The sequence below is a fragment of the Lytechinus pictus genome, chromosome 13 (genome assembly GCF_037042905.1).
Source record: "Lytechinus pictus isolate F3 Inbred chromosome 13, Lp3.0, whole genome shotgun sequence".
NCBI classification, from domain to species: Eukaryota; Metazoa; Echinodermata; class Echinoidea; order Temnopleuroida; family Toxopneustidae; genus Lytechinus; species Lytechinus pictus.
The window spans coordinates 1618241-1636817 of record NC_087257.1 but is presented as its reverse complement, the minus strand read 5'-3'; the positions used below and the strand labels follow the sequence as shown (position 1 = coordinate 1636817).

General features: G+C 36.8%; 1 protein-coding gene across 3 annotated transcripts; it reads left to right on the top strand.

Annotated features, from left to right (window-relative positions):
- Positions 1–4349: 4349 nt before the first annotated feature.
- LOC129274895 (alpha-1D adrenergic receptor-like) lies at positions 4350–17523 on the top strand. 3 transcript variants are annotated; one of them, XM_064108975.1, is made up of 2 exons: positions 4350–4957; positions 13140–17523. In XM_064108975.1, the coding sequence occupies exon 2, from the start codon at positions 13143–13145 to the stop codon at positions 14316–14318; it is 1176 nt and encodes a 391-aa protein (XP_063965045.1). In that variant the 5' UTR covers positions 4350–4957; positions 13140–13142; the 3' UTR covers positions 14319–17523. The 3 variants fall into 3 exon arrangements, with proteins under 3 accessions (XP_063965045.1, XP_063965046.1, XP_054767611.1); XM_064108976.1 differs by having other exon boundaries at positions 4458–4535; positions 13140–17517; XM_054911636.2 differs by lacking the exon at positions 4350–4957 and adding an exon at positions 8101–8228.
- The last annotated feature ends 1054 nt before the right edge of the window (positions 17524–18577 follow it).

Here is an 18577-nt window from a genome sequence, read left to right as displayed (position 1 = left end):
CCGACCGTCCCCATATTGTTCAACATTATCCTGAAATCTTTGTAGAAGTTCGAAGTCCATATCGGGAGAGAAGATATTGTGAAAGAAAAAAAAAGAAACTCTGCGGAGATTGATGATCCTTTCTCTCCAAACAGAAGTGAGTTTTACTCTCACTTGTCGTGTTGATATGTCGACGTAAGGATGATTGGAAAACAAATACAAAACAAATAATGCAATATTTTGGGTAAGAGGCAGAGCCTTACAACAACAAATTATGTCTCTACAATTACTGTCTCTCTATTTTCCTCTTGCATTTCAAGCCTGTATTACACAATTTATTGGCGATACCCTTCTTTCTTCCACCCCTCGCCAAGTTTCTGATTTTCCTTTATTTTTATTCTTATTCACTTCTTGAAAATATCATAAGAGGCGGTGACCTCTCATACCCCACCCCCTTTAGTAGTATTCATTATTATTCATTTAGATAAACTCACGTGGGCATGAGAGGATGATGATCCACAGCATTTATATTGCGCCATATTTCTGTTAAAAACAAGGAAGCAACATTTCCTTTGATCAACACACTGTTGTCAGGATTTCAACACGGATGGGGGGGGGGGGTGGGGTGGTAGGGAGTAGCTGTCCAGGATTTAACACCAAACGGGCATTTTTCCACATTGATATTGTAGCTAGTAGAAAAGTCAAACTGGCGTCCTGGACATGGCCCTTTTTAAACGGGGGTGCTGCGTGCACCGTATAGGCAGCACCCTGGAAATCTGGATGGTATGCTGAATAAGAGAAATGTAAGCGAAATCATATTCATTTTGTAGTAAAGCCTCTCCCATTTTTATTTGTCAGGTTCTCGTGACCCATGTGACCTTCTTCATTTTACATTAAAAAACTTGATTTTTTGCTTGTCAATTTAAACCAGCACCCCCTGTGTTCTCAGGGCTTGTCAAATCAGGAAAATGATGGGGGGGGGGGCGTTTAGTAAAAATGATATTCCATGGTGTCATTAGAACAAAAAGTTGTCTGAAACTACGTCTTGAAAAATTATGTCCACTAACCCCCCCCCCCCCGGCGCGGATCCAGGGGATTAGTGGACATAATAATATTTTTCAAGACGTAGTTTTAGACAATTTTTTGTTCTTATGACACCATGGAATATCATTTTTACTAAACGCCCCCCCCCCCCCATCATTTTCCCGATTTGACAATATATAGATTAAAGATGAAATTGGTGAAAATTAAATTGCTAAACATCACGATATAGTTGACCAATTACCATAGACCCATAGTCATAACGTGTATTAACGTTCATATACCAAAATATCCATTAGTCACGGGTTCCTATTCACAAATCAATATACGGACCATTATTCATAAGGTCTGCTGTTAATAATGTCGGACGAGGGCCGCGCTATTCACTAGCCGGGTTACACAAAGTCATGATTCTTTGAATGGGCCCATCATTGTGTCTGCCATCATAATATGGGCCATTTTGGTTCATAATGAACAGCGACCCTTAGTGAGCATTATGCAATATTAATAGCGGCCCTAAATGAATAGTGATCGCAAGGAACCCGTAATACATGCATTAACTTCTTGCAGAAAGGAAGGCCAGGATGGCAGTTTTGTTTTGTCTCCTTCGAAAATGTCCAAAATGATGAAAATAAAGAATAGAGGGAGAGAGAGAGAGAGAGGGGGGAGAGGGGGGGGGGGGAAGGGGGTGGAGATGAATATTATTGTGCTCCACTTCCCATTGAAAAAACATTGTTATCATCATCGTTATGAAGTTAAACTGGATTTGTGGGACCATTGAATGCACTACGAGTCACATGTTTTGATATAACCATTGTCAGAATTGAATGATGTTATCACCATCGTGCTTGGGTTTTATTTAGGCTAAAACCATTCGAATCAAAATATAAAATAACACTTGGGTATTATTACAACCATTGTTATTTGTCTTTTTTGTGACGTCACATAGGAAATATCATATGTTTTACTATCATCCTTATCTGTTTTTCAGGAAGAGTCGTTATTATTATTTAAACTAACGTTGTACTTTGTCATGTTTAAAGGACAAAACCCACCCCTAACACAAAGCTGATTTGAATAAAAAGAGAAATATCCTACAAGCATAACACTCAAGATTTAATCAAAATCGGATGTAAAATAAGAAAGTTATAATATTTTAAAGTTTCTCTTGATTTGACAAAACAGTTATATTCACAGCCTGGTAGGTATGCAAATGAGGAGACTGATGATGTCATCCACTCACTATTTCTTTTCTATGTTATTTTGATTTATGAAACATGAAATATTCTATTTTTCTCCTCATTGTTATGTGGGACAAAGTTTTATTCCTCCGTGAACATGTGGATTTATCATTGTTTTTAACATTTCATGGTTCAGTCAAGTTGGTACTTATCGGAAAAACTGTAAATATTGAAATATTGTAGTCAAACAAATAAAAACAAAATAAATAGCGAGGGAGGGATATCATCGACTGTCTCTTTCAGGGGCCGCGGAAGCGGGGGGGGGGGGGCTTCAGCCCCCCCCCCCCCACTTTTTTCCAAAGCCATGTACAAAAACGTAAAAATTACCATACGATTGTGATTTTTTGCATGGTCAGCCCCCCACTTTGAAAACCGTTCCGCGGCCCCTGTCTTTGCATTTCAATGAGTTGTGCTATAAATGTTTGTGAAAAATGAAAAAGTCACATACCTGTATGCTGTATTGCTTCTTTTCAGAATGAATTCACACACAGACGTGATTCAACTATCATCAGTGAATACATTATTTATGTATTCACTATGACATGAATGATGATTTAAATCAATAATCATAAACAATCATTGTAGGGGAAAAGAGTGAACAAAAAACTTCTGAAGGGAGATAAAACATGTTTTTGGCAATAATATGCTTAAAATCTGTCTTTCCCACGGGTTTGGCTTGTCAAGCATGATAATAAATTGAAGTTTTCAATACATCCATGCTTACTCCTATACAATGGTATGTTCCTTTCCTTTATTTTATTTTTTAAGAGGACGTAACGAATACAAGTTTTTAAATCATTTGACTGACGAAAATGCCGCCTCTTTAGAAGAATGTGTTAAAGAGCAGGAATGTCATCATTTAACATTAGTTTGTTGTTCTTTTCAAATCTAAATAAAACTCATTTCTGAAATGCTATATATCAACACGGTTAATTTGAAATAACGATTTATTTTTTCATCTCGTAAATTATCATCATTTCTGTTGTTGTTCATTTTGAAGATAAATTATTATTGAGTCCGCTGGGAAAAAAGGGCAATTGCTTGCGACTTGGTTCAACATTTCAGCTATCTACCTAGCAATTAGGTTTTAATTCTGCTCATGTGCACAAAGCATGATGGCGATTTCAGTGAGTTATGCAAATGGCATGATTACCAAATTAGAATTCAATTACCCGTATATAATGAAGGTAAAGATGTTTTGTCGTTACGCATATTTGTTGCTTTCCCGGTAATTTGCTAGTGGAATATACATTACATTTGGATGAATGAATGCAATATACGGCTTTGGGTATATCTCATATTCGTTTTCTTTCACATGTAAAGGATTTTAGATTTGACTATCAACGTGACTATACATCTTACCATCATTTTTTTTTTCAGAGGATCCACTTTCCAGAGAAATTATGTTACTGTTGAAAAATTGATTTAGATAGGCCCACTCTGGAAATTGGAAAATAAATGAATATGGAAAAAAAATCGAAAACTATAGACAAACAAACAGACAAATACACGACTGAACTGTAAAAAGAAATGTATATTAACACTAATGCACTCGCCTGCACCTAAGAGTGAGCATGCGCATATACTCAATGTTACGTGAACCAACACTCCTCTTCACCATCTGTTCTTGAGAACTTCTACATTGACTCGGGGAAATGTAAAACACTGATGTACAAGCTCGGGGCATATGCACCCCCACAGTTCAACGACAAATAAAAAAAAAATAAAACACACGCAAACTGAAGAAAGTTATGTAAAAAAAAAAAAAAGTGAAATAATATATTAGTTTCTGGATACAAAAAAAGGTGTTCACTACAAAAAGGGTAAAAATATTGGCCCCCTCATGACTTTTCTAAAATTAGCACCGAACTCGAATTTTGTTGTCGTCTGTATATCGGATGTGATTGTTAAGTTCAACGAGAGGTAAACAAATTGAAATATGACTTTGTATATCAAACCAAATTACCAAAATTATTTAGGTCCTTTTAATGTTGGTGTGTCAACCAAAGAATTAGGTCATTTTATCGTCTGCTGATGGGTGTGATATTAATGGCACGCCCACTCGTTGAGTTTTGTGTAGTCCTCTGCCTATTGGCGCGCACAATGACGGTAAAAGGATCAACTCAGCTGGCCACGCAAGGTGTGTTATTGTTATGATATGCAGGATGACAATAGTTCTTTTCAACTCACTCAGTTGGCAAACACAATTATGATTCTCTTGGAAGTAGGGTGGCTGTGATTCAGCAGTGATTTATAAACACTGCAGAAGGTCTCGTAAGTTGTATATAAGCGTCAGTGTATTTCTTCCTCAAAAATTTCTTTTTCTTATTGACGTTATGGACTTCAACGCACATAAGAACTTACGCTTTTCGTTCGATTGACATTCTCGTCTAGAAAACTTAAGTTGTAGAAGTTCATTTCTGCTATGAAATGAAGTTGACTTTACGACGTCCAAATATCTCTTTCGGAGTCTCAGAATGTCTGATTAGCTGTTTGATTTTAGAGGATTCATTGTTTGCCATTCGTCTATAACTTTGCCAGTGGTAGTTTTATCATTTTGAACGCCCATTAACCATGAACTAGGTCTGTCCTAATTAGTTTGGATCATAATTGATATGACAATTGATATCATCCTGATGTTCCTTTTGGACTGCTAGACTAAAAATATAAATACTAATCTCCAAGTACAAGCAAAGGTAAATATACATGTAGATATCAATTATTTTCGCATGATCCGAATTAAACACACTTATATAACCCCCTTTTATAATTTCATGATGTCATGCAAAGTATACCTGTAATTGGTATTGTATTTTCTACATTTTTGGTATGTATTTGAAAGTCATCGGAAGCTGAATTTCTTGTTATACCTGGATCAATAAAAATAATCGTGAACTACTGCAGATCCACCAATCCAATCCCCTGATATATTTTCATGATATCATGCATACCTGACTTTCTGTCGTAGCACTGACTTAACAGTGATTCAGGTCTTTTTTTTTTCAGATATGATTATGTCAGTTCTCCTCTATCTATCTGTTTTACATCAACAGTAGAATATAACGTTGTAACTACCATGGACCTATAGTAGGTTCATGATGGTAACTAGTCGTATGGGGCCGATAATGTATCCGGATGCCCTGATATATCTGCCGAGGTATGTTATCGACCATAGCCATATAAATTAGCCAGAAGATGATAGCTATACACCAGGCGTCAATAAAGTGCCTTGATAATCGGGAGCACAATCTTTTTTTTAAAGTACTTCGGACAGGGCGGATGGTGTGTGGAGTAGCCTGAACGGAAACTCTGTGACAAACTACTTCCGGTGCTAAAAAGTCAAAGGAGTATTATCAGGGTCAACTATTAAACATCAGTATGATGTACATGTATTACTGGATTGATCTACCTGTTAATTCAACACTGCATTTTTTAATTATGTGTTTAATTGGTTTTGCAATGACTAACATAATCAACATATTTACATATCATTGGTATAATTAATGGAAAACAAAACCAAAAAAGAGGTAATAACAGCAGTAATAACAAGCATTAAAAATAAAGAAAGTGACAATAAGAACATACATTTCAAAGCAAAGAAGATAAAAGATCAGCCAGCCAACACGTACTTTTAGTACCCGCGGTTAACCTGCAATCAATCAGGACCCTAAACCAGCGACGGACTCAATACACTTGTGTTGTTTAATTGAACAAGTCAATTTTCACAAGAGCTTAATTCTAGAAGCAACCTGATATTTTTTTTTCAATATAAATCGTTAGCCCGGATGTAATTGAAGGTTTTTTAACCAATAAAAGCGAATCCGGTTAAGGAATAATAGGCTGTTATTCCTTAGCGCGATCGCTCCGCTCCCGTGCTCAAGATTTTGGCCATGACAAATCCCTACGTTTAGCATAATTACAAATATTATATCTCCTCATGAGAGTATATGGTTTTGCTATGAATTGTATGATACCAATGACTTTAAATATGATTACAACTTTGATTACAAACCAAAACATCCTTTGAATACACTGGCGTGAATGGGGGGGGGGGTGGTCATACTATCCGAGCGTCTAAGTATGTGGAGGCGGGGGATACTTTGCCCCATAATTACACACCCCTTTAAAAATGATTCTGGTCCACCCCGGGGGGGGGGGGGGGGCAGTCAAATATATTGCTGTACACAAAAAAAAAACGCGTTTAAAGGGGTGTTTTTTTTTTCAGTTTTGGACGCGGGCCGCGCGTGCACTCGTTAAGGGTATAAAAAATACCGATTTTCAAAAAAGGGGTAGTTTTGAAAGACTGGTCAATGGTCAATCGCATTGTCAAACGGATTTAGGGTATGTTTTGTCCAAAGCTTTTTTTTAAGACTAGCCAAACGTTTTTAGGGTATTTTTTCCCCCAAGTTTTTTCCCCGGGGTCATAATCTGGCGACAACTTGTTTAGGGGCCAAAGTGTGTAAATAAAGCCCGCGAAAAACTTGTATAGGGGGTTATTTTGCACACAGAGAAAAACTCGTTGAAGGGGTGTTTGAAAATAATTTTGCCACGCGTACAGCAATACATTTGACTCCCCCCGGGTTCTGGTCATCTTTCTGTCTTCCTACTTTTAAAAATGTTCTCGCTCGCATATTGATATTTACTGTTATTCATTTCTTCATATCCTAAAAAATCCATTACGATATAGCCATCGAACAAATTCATGAAAGGCTGTGATGGTAGTATATAATGTACACATTAACTATACATACATACATTGCCCGTTATGTGATAATTACGCACCACTTGAAAGAGGATTTGGACATCATTTCGTCTTTCGACTATTGAAAATTTGCTCCCTCGCTTCGCTCGCTCGCATATTGATACTAACTGTAAACCATTACTTTATAACAATCCAAAAAAATTGTTATAGACCTTCACTGAAATATGGTAGTAATATGTACATCGTCAATTGTACCCCTTATACATAGCCCTTGATGCGGGGGTTTCCAACAAAGTTTGAATTTTCAGATCAATATATTGCTACCATCCCCCTACTGCTCGGACCGGATTTTAGCCAGTGTTTAGAACTTAGACTTTCTAATTATCGCGAGCAACAATGAGGTAGCTATTAGAAGGGTAATTAAACTGGTAATACCGATCAATAACAGTCTATTATTCCTAAACCGGATTCGCTTTTATTGGTTAAAAAGCCTTCATCAATTACATCCGGGCAAACGATTTATATTGAACTATCTTAGCCTATTGGTTATGAAAGAAATTAATGTGGTGAGATGCGAAATTAACTAAGCAAACTGGAGTAACTAATATTAATAAATAACAGAATCTTTAGTATTAATTTTCTTCTACCATGTCTACTGTTTCTGTTAGGTGATGCTTCGTTACTAGCAACATCCAGGAAACTTAATCTGTAGTAGTATAGTTGTTATTGTTGCTTGTGGTGTGTGTGGGGGGGGGGGGGTCGGTGTGGTGGTGGTATGAGGTAGAAGAGGTATAAGGGCATGCAGAACATGATTTACGAAAATGGAGCAAGTAAACGGTAAATTCATGGTCATGATAACACGGCTTAATAATTACGAATGATAACGCTATAAATTACAAATTTCTTATCATAAAGTATTCATCGCCATGATCGCTGTTGCTTTTTGCGTGTGTGTTTGGGGGGGGGGGCTATAGGAGTTAGAATGTTGCTATTTTGTTTAGTCATGCACAACTCCAGCGATCATACTACCAGTGAGAGAAATATCTAAATATAGAAAATATTCAGCACTTTGACAGAGTCACCGGAAAAAATACTGAAATAGAATTACGGAAAATGTAACGCGTGCTAAATGTTGACTCAGATCATAGGGTTACAGTTGGTAATAGGTCTCTAATGGATATCCGAGCTTTTTGAACAGTCCTTTTGGTTCCAGATTGTCATAAGAGTTTCTAATATTTCAGAGGTTGGAAGGACCGTAAAAGAAGGTAAAATTATCATCCTGTAAACGGTTTAATGTTTTATTGATATTCAATGTGCACATATATTTAGACAATTGATGAGTTTTAATTCAAATTATATAATTCCCGAAACAACAGATAATGATCAAATGAACTGAAGCTAAGTGATGTAGTTTACTGCGTATTAATTCATTATATTCCAACGAATTTGTTCCACTAACATTAATCACCTTGAATGTTATTTAATAATTGATAACAACTATGGATAATGAAGTGGTGGAAATTCGGGATGATCCAGATTATCATCAATGGAATCATTAACGGATGGGACGAAGTCTATAGTTTCGTAATTAATTATACAACTCCCAAGAATGTTCTGTAATCTGATTGGTCAAAATCGGATCACATGATATTCAGCGAATTGCACTATTGCATCCAAACTGCACTATCCTGCACTCTGACGTCATACCAAATGCACCATCCTGACGTCAGAGTGCAGGATAGTGCGAGTTCTGAAATTATCTAGAATTTAGATCAAATATAGCATTCGGGGCAACTCAGTAACATAGGTGAGGGGGGAGGGTTGTATAAAACAAACAATACACGCATTCTTGCGCATAGAGGACCTAAATAATGAACTCTGTGCATGTGCTCGACTCGCCAAATGGATATACTGCACTCGGCCTTACTACCTCCATGGTCCTACGGACCTCGGTGCGGTATATCCATTGGCTCTTCTCGCACATCGTTCATTATTTGGCCCTGCATGCACGCGCTTACGTGCATCATTTTGTATAATATTGTGTGGAAGAAAAAGTTAAAAGTAAAACTCTATTTCGTCGAACTTTGTTAACAGTAATTCAAAGGTTGGATTTCCCCTTTTTCAAGTTCCTGGTTAAAATTGGAAAACGCATTTTCTACTGAACTGTTTCACTTTTATTTTATTTTTCCGAAACTGAGAACAACACTTCCCTGTGTTTTTCCAATTGATTTATTTCATTCTTCGGTTAACTATATAAAAATGTTTAGGCATAAGCTTAAGATAATTGACATTAAGTTTAGATATAGTATTACTGGAGGGAAGGGAGTCAGTTGCTTTCTATAACAAAATCTAAACTCAAATATATGCACATTACGAACAACCAGACACTACAGCCGAGGCAGGCATGGGGCAGGAGAGGATGCCTATTTCATTTGCCAAACTTTCAGACGAAAGAGAAGATAAGTAAGAGTCGAAGGGAAAGAAGAAGAATGAAAGAAATAAGGAAGATGAAAATTAACAAGAAAAAGGAGGAAAGACAAAATATTTAGGATGGGAAAATGGATTCGAAAACTGATATCCCTATCTCTTATCAACGCCCTCCATAACACCTCGCACGTTAAAAAGGGTATTCTTTGCATGATATTGTGGGTGTGACATCGTATTTTGATTAGTGTGATCGAGGTGGGACAAGATGATTTGAAGTGAAGACAGGGGAGAGTTTCATGAAAGGATCAAGGAAAGTTGTCCACGGAAGCTTAAAAGTGCCCCCAGAAGACGAGAAAAAAAAAAGAGTCAAGATGACAAGAAGACGAGGAAAGAAGACAAGAAGACGAGATCCTCGATCTTGTCAAGTCAATTTATTTAATATGAGAAGACGAGAAGACAAGATCCTCAATCTCGTCAAGTCGACGTCGTCAGGACGATAAAAAATAAGAAGACAATATCCCCAATCTCATCAAGTCTACTTTGTCAGGAAGAGAAGATAAGCAAGATCCTCAATCTCGCCAAGTCGACTAAACTAGGCTGCTAGGACGAGAAGATAATAAAACAAGATACAGAATATTGTCAAGTCAACTTCGTCAGGACGAGAAGAGAAGAAGACGAGAACCATGATCTCGTCAAGTCGATTTATTTAGGACGAGAAGAGAAAAAGACAAGATCCTCAATCTCGTCAAATCGTCTTCGTCAGGACGGGAAGTCAAGAAGACGAGATCCATGATCTCGTCAGGTCGACTTACTTAGGACGAGAAGACAAGAAGAAAAGATCATCAATCTCGTCAAGACGGCTTTGTCAGGACGAGAAGACAAGCTGACGAGTTGTTGAAACTCGACAAGTCAACTTGTTGGTGCCAAGAATACAAGATGGCTATTCGCGATAGACTATAATTCAGTAGTTTCGTTTAATTTTGTGGTTGTCCATATTTCTGAAGTTGTCTCTTTATATTTCCAACACTTTTGCTTTTTCTGCGTGAACCTGGTCAAAAACCAGGGGAAATGAGAGAAAGAGTGAGAAAGAAAGAGAAACGCAGTAGGGGGAGAAGAAATCATTGTATGTGATATTTAATAATAATAATAATAATAATATACAGTTCTTGTATAGCGCATATCACATTATGAATAATGTCTCTATGTGCTTCCAAAGGACTTGGATATTATTACCCCAGCTGTAGCTTGGCAGCCGTAATTACTAAGATTACAGCGCACACGCATTTCGAGGAATAAATTCCTGCCAGGTACCCATTCACCTCACCTGGGTTGAGTGCAGCACAGTTTGTCTGTGTGAGATGTCATATAGATTAAATATATACTCTAATGCATTATCATCTATGTAAAGGACATAAAGATTATGAAGATAAAAGAATGATGGTGAAAAGTTTCGATACCAATGTGGATTAATTTCTTGCTGAAGGATGGGATTCGAACCCACGACCCTCTGTTTCAAAGTCAGAAGACTAATGTCTTTTCGTCCTGACAATGTCGACTTGACGAGATTGAGGATCTTGTGTTCTTGTCCTAAGTAAGTCGACTTGACGATATCCTGGATCACGTCTTCTTGACTTCCCGTCCTGACGAAGACGATTTGACGAGATTGAGGATCTTGCCTCTTTCTCTTCTCGTCCTAAATAAATCGACTTGACGAGATCATGGATCCCGTCTTCTTCTCTTCTCGTCCTGACGAAGTTGACTAGACAAGATTATGTGTCTTGTTTTCTTATTTTTTCGTCCTAGTTTAGTCGACTTGACGAGATTGAGGATCTTGTCTTCTCGTCTTCTCATTATAAATAAATTGACTTGACATGATCGATGATCTCGTCTTCTTTCCTTGTCTTTTTGTCATCTTGACTCCTTTTCTCGCCTTCTCATCTCGTCTTCTGGGGGCTCTTTTAAGCTTCCGTAGTACGTACGTTGTCAGATCGGACAAAAGTGTTGATGAAATGCTTCCCAGACATCTCTGTTTAATCTTCCTTCCCTCTCTCCTTTATTATCTCCTTAAAATCTCACTGGTTCTTTAAAAGGCCCTACCCAGAGATAATACATTTAGTATTAAAACTATGTGCAAGTGTAATATTCTTTTTCTTTATCTCGTTCAAATCATATGATTTTGTATTACAAACTTCAAAGTAAACAAAACAAGACAAGACATAAAAACCGCATAGAGATTGTTTGATTATCCAGTGTTTAATTTCTCAAGATACTGTGATCGCTAATTGAAGACAAGAAAATTGTATTCTGGTTGATGAGATATACTTAACACAAGATCCCATTTAATCAGCAACACGCTAAGAGATAAGAGCATGTGAATCATTTTAAATGTACATAGTGCAACCCCTTAGTTATGTTATAATGTAAATTTACAAACATAACGATTAATCCCTAAATAGACTGGGCTATATATTTCGACTGATTCAGCCCCCCCCCCCCCCCTTATGATCTCGGCCGTCGATCGCGCCATTGCGACGAAGGCAGAAAAGGGAAGAATATTGAACGGGCCAAGTTCTAGGCTGTTCATTGATAGTATGAAGTCCATATCATCAAAACACACACGTACCCCCCCCCCCCCCGGCTTTGGGATTGGGGAACTTTTTCAGGGAATTTATTCTTTTATGCATATAACGTAATTTAGCTATCTATTGACGCTAAAATGTCATACAAAAATACCAGGGGTCGTTTCTTAAAGCTGTTCGTAAGTTAAGAGAAACTTTAAGAACGAATGGTGATCCTTTCTTGTTGTAAATGGTAACACACCAAAATGCTCATTGGCGATGGTTTAGCGCGTTAGAAAGGATCGCCGGTCGTTCTTAAATTCTCTCTTAATTTGCGAACATACTCCCTATGTAATAAGTGCAAACATTGACTGGCTTTCTGTATCATCACAATACACTCCATAAACACTCCTCGGTTGTTCATTGGCCTACTATGTGTGTTTCACTCTGTTTTTATACTGTGTACACTATGACAATGTGATTGTTGTAACGACATCAGTCAAACTGCCACGCCCACCCAAAACGACGTCACAATTATGTTTTCATTTTGATCATAACGATGATTTTGCTTTTCCAATTTCCTGTATGGGTACTAGTCTAGTCACTTTCTAAATAGGTTTGCTTTTCTATAATGACGATGCGTCTAAGAAATAATCATTGGTATTATTTGTATGTATATAATATATAGTCATGAAGGCAGTAGGTATTTTGTCAGAATATAGATAGAATAAGTGAATGAGCAGGTCTATTTTGGAGGTCCTTGTTTCGGCGACAGGTGTGTGTGTGTGTTCTCTTCCAGATAAATGTGATTGTAAATTGTGTATTTGAGTTGGACATGGGTGTTTGAAGAATACATCTTGGTGGGTTGTTTCTTCATGCTCCAAATTCTAGCCATGTTTTTTTTTGTTCTTAAGAATTCATTTAATCATTTAGCTTCCATGGCAATTCTTTTACACCATCAAAGCGAGAACTCCGATTAGAATTTAACTTACATTATACTTAATCAGTTCTGTTTAATGAATCATTTTCTAAAGATGATAAAATAAAAGATAAATGAGAAAATCGTGACTCCAGACGTAGTACTCTTTCACATCAGTATATTTACATCATTATATGCCATTATTTGATTTGATTCTCTTGAAGGTGTAATTTACAGTAACTATCTCTACATATATATCTTTTCGTTGCCAGACAATGGAGACCGGTACGATGCCTTTGATTGTGATCAACCAGACATGGACTTCGACGTCGGCGACCACGGCAATTGGGAACGACGGTCGAAATTTCGTGTTCAATGACCCAGTCCAGCGAATCATCCTGGCGGTCATTTTCATCATCGCCTTCTTCGTTGGTTTTACCGGTAATGGATTGACGATGTTAGCCGTGGGACTCAGTAGGAAACTGAGGACGATCACCAACGTCTTCGTGGTCAACCTGGCCATCGCTGATCTCCTTACATGTTGTGTCCTGCCGTGGAATACCGTTGCGTTATTAAGTTTCAGTGGATGGCCGCTGCCTGACTGGGTATGTGCAGGTGCTGCTCTGGTACTGTATACGTGTGGTGGATGTAGTCTTTATAGTCTAGCTACCATAGCAATTAACCGATATATCATTATCACCAGACCACTTAGAACATATCGTGCCATCTATACCAAGAGGAATATTGCTATCATCTTGACAATATGTTGGTTGGTGCCCTTCTCTGTATCATTGATCCCTCCTTTGTGTGGACTAGGTGAGCTTGGTTATGCTGTAAAATACAAGACATGCTCTCACAAGACAACCCACCCGTTATCAGATTACTATAGTATGCTCCAGGCAGCCGTCTTGTATCCAGTACCCCTCATCATCATCGTCGTATGCTACGTTAAAATCTTCAATCACACCCGACGTCATATGAAGACGATGACGATGTCCGAATCATCCGACACATCGGTTTCGAACACAAAGCGTTCATCACCTAACGGCACTCCGCATAACGAAAGTAAGTCTGTTAGGAAGAGGCTTAATAAGCGCCAAGTCGAAATCACTAAAAATATGTTATTTGTGGTGTGCGCGTTTGGTCTATGCGCATCACCATACTGTGTTTCACTCATGATTCCACCAAGTGATCCAGCTATCCCTTGGACAGCCGCCATCTTGCTTTTTAATAGTTGTGTGAATCCGTTCATCTATGCTACTAAACATCCCTATTTCAAGCAAGTATTCGGGTTCATGTTGAAATGCCAATGTACGAAGATCCCTGAGCAAGCTAGTATAATCAGAACAATATCATCAATGCATTCTTCTTATCGATCGACGAGGAGGAAAAATAGAAAGTCTGCTACTCAAAGTTGCACAAGTAACTCGGCGACAGAAGTTGCCGTCTAACATGTCTTTTATGAAATAGTATTTCATCGGTATGCAATCATTATTAAGTGACAAGCTTACTGAATATAGCCCTGAGAATGAATATTATAATCATGATAATGGAGCGTTGAACACGCTGTCTCACAACTTTTCATATTAATGATGGGTTAATTAATGTAGCCTACTCATCTTGCTTATTACAGTGAGAAACACGAGACCTGAGATTTTTTTTACAGCATGCATTTAACTTGTTTTCCACTGCCTTAATTGTAATAATCATTTTTTAATTCCAAAAGGAGCTTAATCCACATGTTTACCGTTTTTCTGTAAATTAAGTATTTTTTATTCACAACTCTCCCTTATCTACCGCTGTTGTGATATGTTTTATCATCATCTTATATTAATCAAGACATGTTTTTACAGGTCAAGTCCACCCCCTAAAAAGGATGATTCGAATCAAAAGAGAAAAATCAAACAAGCATAATGCTGAAAAATTAATCAACATCGGATTTAAAATAAGAAAGTTATGATATTTTGGAATTTGAAAGACTCGATGATGTCCCTAACACATCATTTCTTTTGTTCGAATTATACAACTTTTCATTTTTTTACAGATTTGACAATAAAGACAAACTTGACTGAACCACAAAATGTTCAAACAATGGTAATACCACATGTTCAGGGGGGGATAAAAAATGTTTGTATGACAATGAGCAAAATTGAAATATTTTATGTAATAAAATACAAAGGAAATGGTGAGTGGGTGACCGGTGACGTCATCAGTTTCCTCATTTATATTTGGATGTGCATATCTGTTTTGTGAAATTAAGAGAAATTTTGAAATGCAATAACTTTCTTATTTTACACCCGATTTTGATGAAATTTTCAATGTTATGCTTGTTGGATTTTTTTCTTTTTATTCAAATCAACCTTTTGTTGGAATGGACTTGTCCTTTAAAGATCTAGCACTCAATATCCATGGATTTGGCTCCTTTTGGAAAAAATTCTTAGTGAGATGTCCAATTTTGCAAATTCAAACATGTTTAAGAATGGAATTGGACAAGAAACACATTAATATTTCTAGCACAGTACATTTTTATATCTTTTTCTGATGTTTATCTATTGAGAATAAAGCATGATATTTTCTCCAGAAGGTGCGAAATCCAAAAACATTAATGAAAATAGTAAAATTCCGTTATTAAATCTGCACTGTTTGTGTGAACCTGTACCCACAACATGTACTTACAAATCTGAATGCATAACTTTAGGTAAAGTGGTAAAATATTAAACTTCCATGTAGTGGATTTTGTTCCTTTTGGAATAAAACTCAAATTTGCCAACCTTTCCCAAAATATTTTCAAATATGATGGTGCATTTGATTTCCACTTCTAAGATAAACATTTATTAAAAAAAAAAACATTTTGGTCAGAAGTGGATTTAGCTCCCTTTGGAATCAAGCTTTTCGACATAAATTAGCAATGTATTTTTATACGTGCACATATAATCATTTCTGTCAGAAGCGAGAAAAATAAGAGATAAATATATAGACCTCTTGCTCTTAGGTTGTAAGCAGGTCTTACAACACATTCCAAACGATATCTTGGCAGCCAACTGTGACTTGGACAAAATGTCAGACTCGAGTCAAATAATTTTATATTCTTGTAATTATTTTCACATTGTTTGACCCTTTGTTGGAATATATTGCATTAAAGAACTTTAATCACATTCAGATGGGGGGGGGGGGCGCGAAGCGGCCGCAACACCTCCATCCCCATGGCTGCGCAAAAGAGAAAAAAAAAGAGGAAAAGAAGAAGAAAAAGGGAAAGAGAACATAAGTAATTAGAAGAGGAATCAGCGTTAAAAGGGTTCCTTCACGTAAGTATATTAGAATGTGTAAGAATAAATCTATAGTCAAAACTTTGATTTTTATTTCTCTTAAAGGAATACCCCTAAAAAAACAACGAAAAATCATGTTTTGAGCGGCCGATGTGAAAATGTGGATGGAAATATTTTTCCGCCCCCCACCTATTCGCGAAAGCTGGATCCGCCCCTGTTTAATTAATGTTTATTTCAATTGTTAATATAATTTGCCACTGTGCGCGCGCACACACACACACACACAAATCCTACATCTTGTTTTACTGCGCCGAAAAACAAGCCATGCAAGCGTGGACATCTTGTCATGAACGTATTCTTTATGTAAAACTGTAAGGCTGAAAACATTTGTTTTTATTTTGTATCATAATTATCAATAATATATCTGTCATTGATCTACAAAGTTGTATGCATGTAATAATGTATATATTACTAAGTTGGGTATCAACTTAATCAACCCATGTGGGCTGATTCAGATTGTCAATACGGATAAAGAAGCTCGAGAGCATATGGGCAGCGTTTCATCAACATTTCTTATTTGACAAGTTGTCATATTTGACAATTTTTCTTGATTTTGAATGGATAAGATACACTGTTCTTTTGGTTACTGTCTGATAAACAATGTTTAACGGATAAGCATCTCACAAATACTTTCATTGAAACGCTCACCCTAGAATAAACTTTGGAAATGAAATCTTGATCTGATCCAGAAGCAACTTTGCTTGTTGGATTATTTCAGGGATGGTCATGTCATAAATGAGCTTCTCTCAACATCAATATTGTGGTCAAAAACTTTTATCTACTTCTTGACTATATAGAGCGCTCCACAATAATTGATGAAAGTTTGCCCACAATGACAGAAGCTACGAACTATCTCTGAGAGAGGAATGTGTTTTTTAGTTGCGATTATTACGTTGTTCGGCAGAGGTGGATATCCTTTTTAATTTTATTTTGAATTATGTATAATCATGGCAATGGCTAGAGGGCTATATCAACTATTTTTGTTACTGCCGATTATGTAGTTAACGCAGAACGCTTTAGGGAACATAGCGAATGTATTGTCAACTGCCCTTAACGACAATAGAGTCTTTGCGATGGTCAGTGGATCGTAGGAGCAGTTTTGTCCGTGACTCTGGACAAACGACATATTTGCAATTTTTCGTCAGTTTGGAAACGTAGGATGAAACTGCTGTTCCGGTTCCGACCAAGACCTCTCAGTTTTTCATTGTGGTTTGACTTGTATTTTCAATGCATTTGCTATATATTCATATTCTAGGCTTCGTTCTGCGGGTTTACCCTGATAGCTATCGGTGACAAAACTTTTCAGAATAAAGTTTATTTTAAAGCATTCAAAATGGTTGTTTCGCTTTACTTTTTTTTTAAGGCTAACCTGTAAGCAATATAAATCTGTTCAATCTTAAAGGTAAAGTCCACCCCATGAAAATGTTGATTTGAATAAAGAGGGAAATATCTAACAAGCATATCAACGCTGAAAATTTCATCAAAATTGGATGTAAAATAAGAAAGTCATGACATTTTTAAGTTTCGCTTATTTTTCTCAAAAAAGTTATGCACAACTCAGTGATATGCGAGAGAAATGAGAGAGTTGATGATGTCCACCACTCACTATTTCTTTTGTTCTTTGCTGTTTGAATTATACAATATTTCAATTTTTACAGAATTGACAATAATGTAAAACTTGACTGAACCACATTGAATGTTAAACAATGTTAATTCCACACGTTCAGTGAGGAATTAAACTCGATTTCACATGACAAGGGAAGAAAATAAGAATATTTCATAATAGAATACAAAAAAAAATGGTGTGTAACATAATCAGTTCCCTCATTTGCATATACCGACCAGGATGTGCATATAACTGTTGTGTGAAATTTTGCAAAATTTTGAAATGTCATAGCTTTCTTATTTTACATCGGATTTTGATGAAATTTTCAGTATTATGCTTAAATTTGGATTTTCTCTTTTTATTCAAATTAACTTTTTGTTGGGGTGGACTTGTCCTTTAAAACGACATTTTGTCAATTCATTGTAACATGTATTGGGCACTGTATAATATATGCACAATAAATGAGTACAATGTTTTTGAATTGGTCAAATAATTTAAGTCCTATACCGTCCGACGGAGATGAAAACTCTTGCGAGTCGAGTAAACCAAATATAGGGCCTATTAAGGCCACCGCACACCTTACGACTGTTTGCGATCCGATTTTGGAACAAATCGCATTTTGCTCATTTTCTGAATAAGTGAATGGAACATGTCATAACCATTTTGTAAGATTGTAAGCCTTTATTTTGGAGTAAAGGCCAAATTAGTTTCAAATCGTAGCCAATCGTCCGACTGCTAAGACGTCATTACGACTAGATATTAAATTTACTTTTATTCT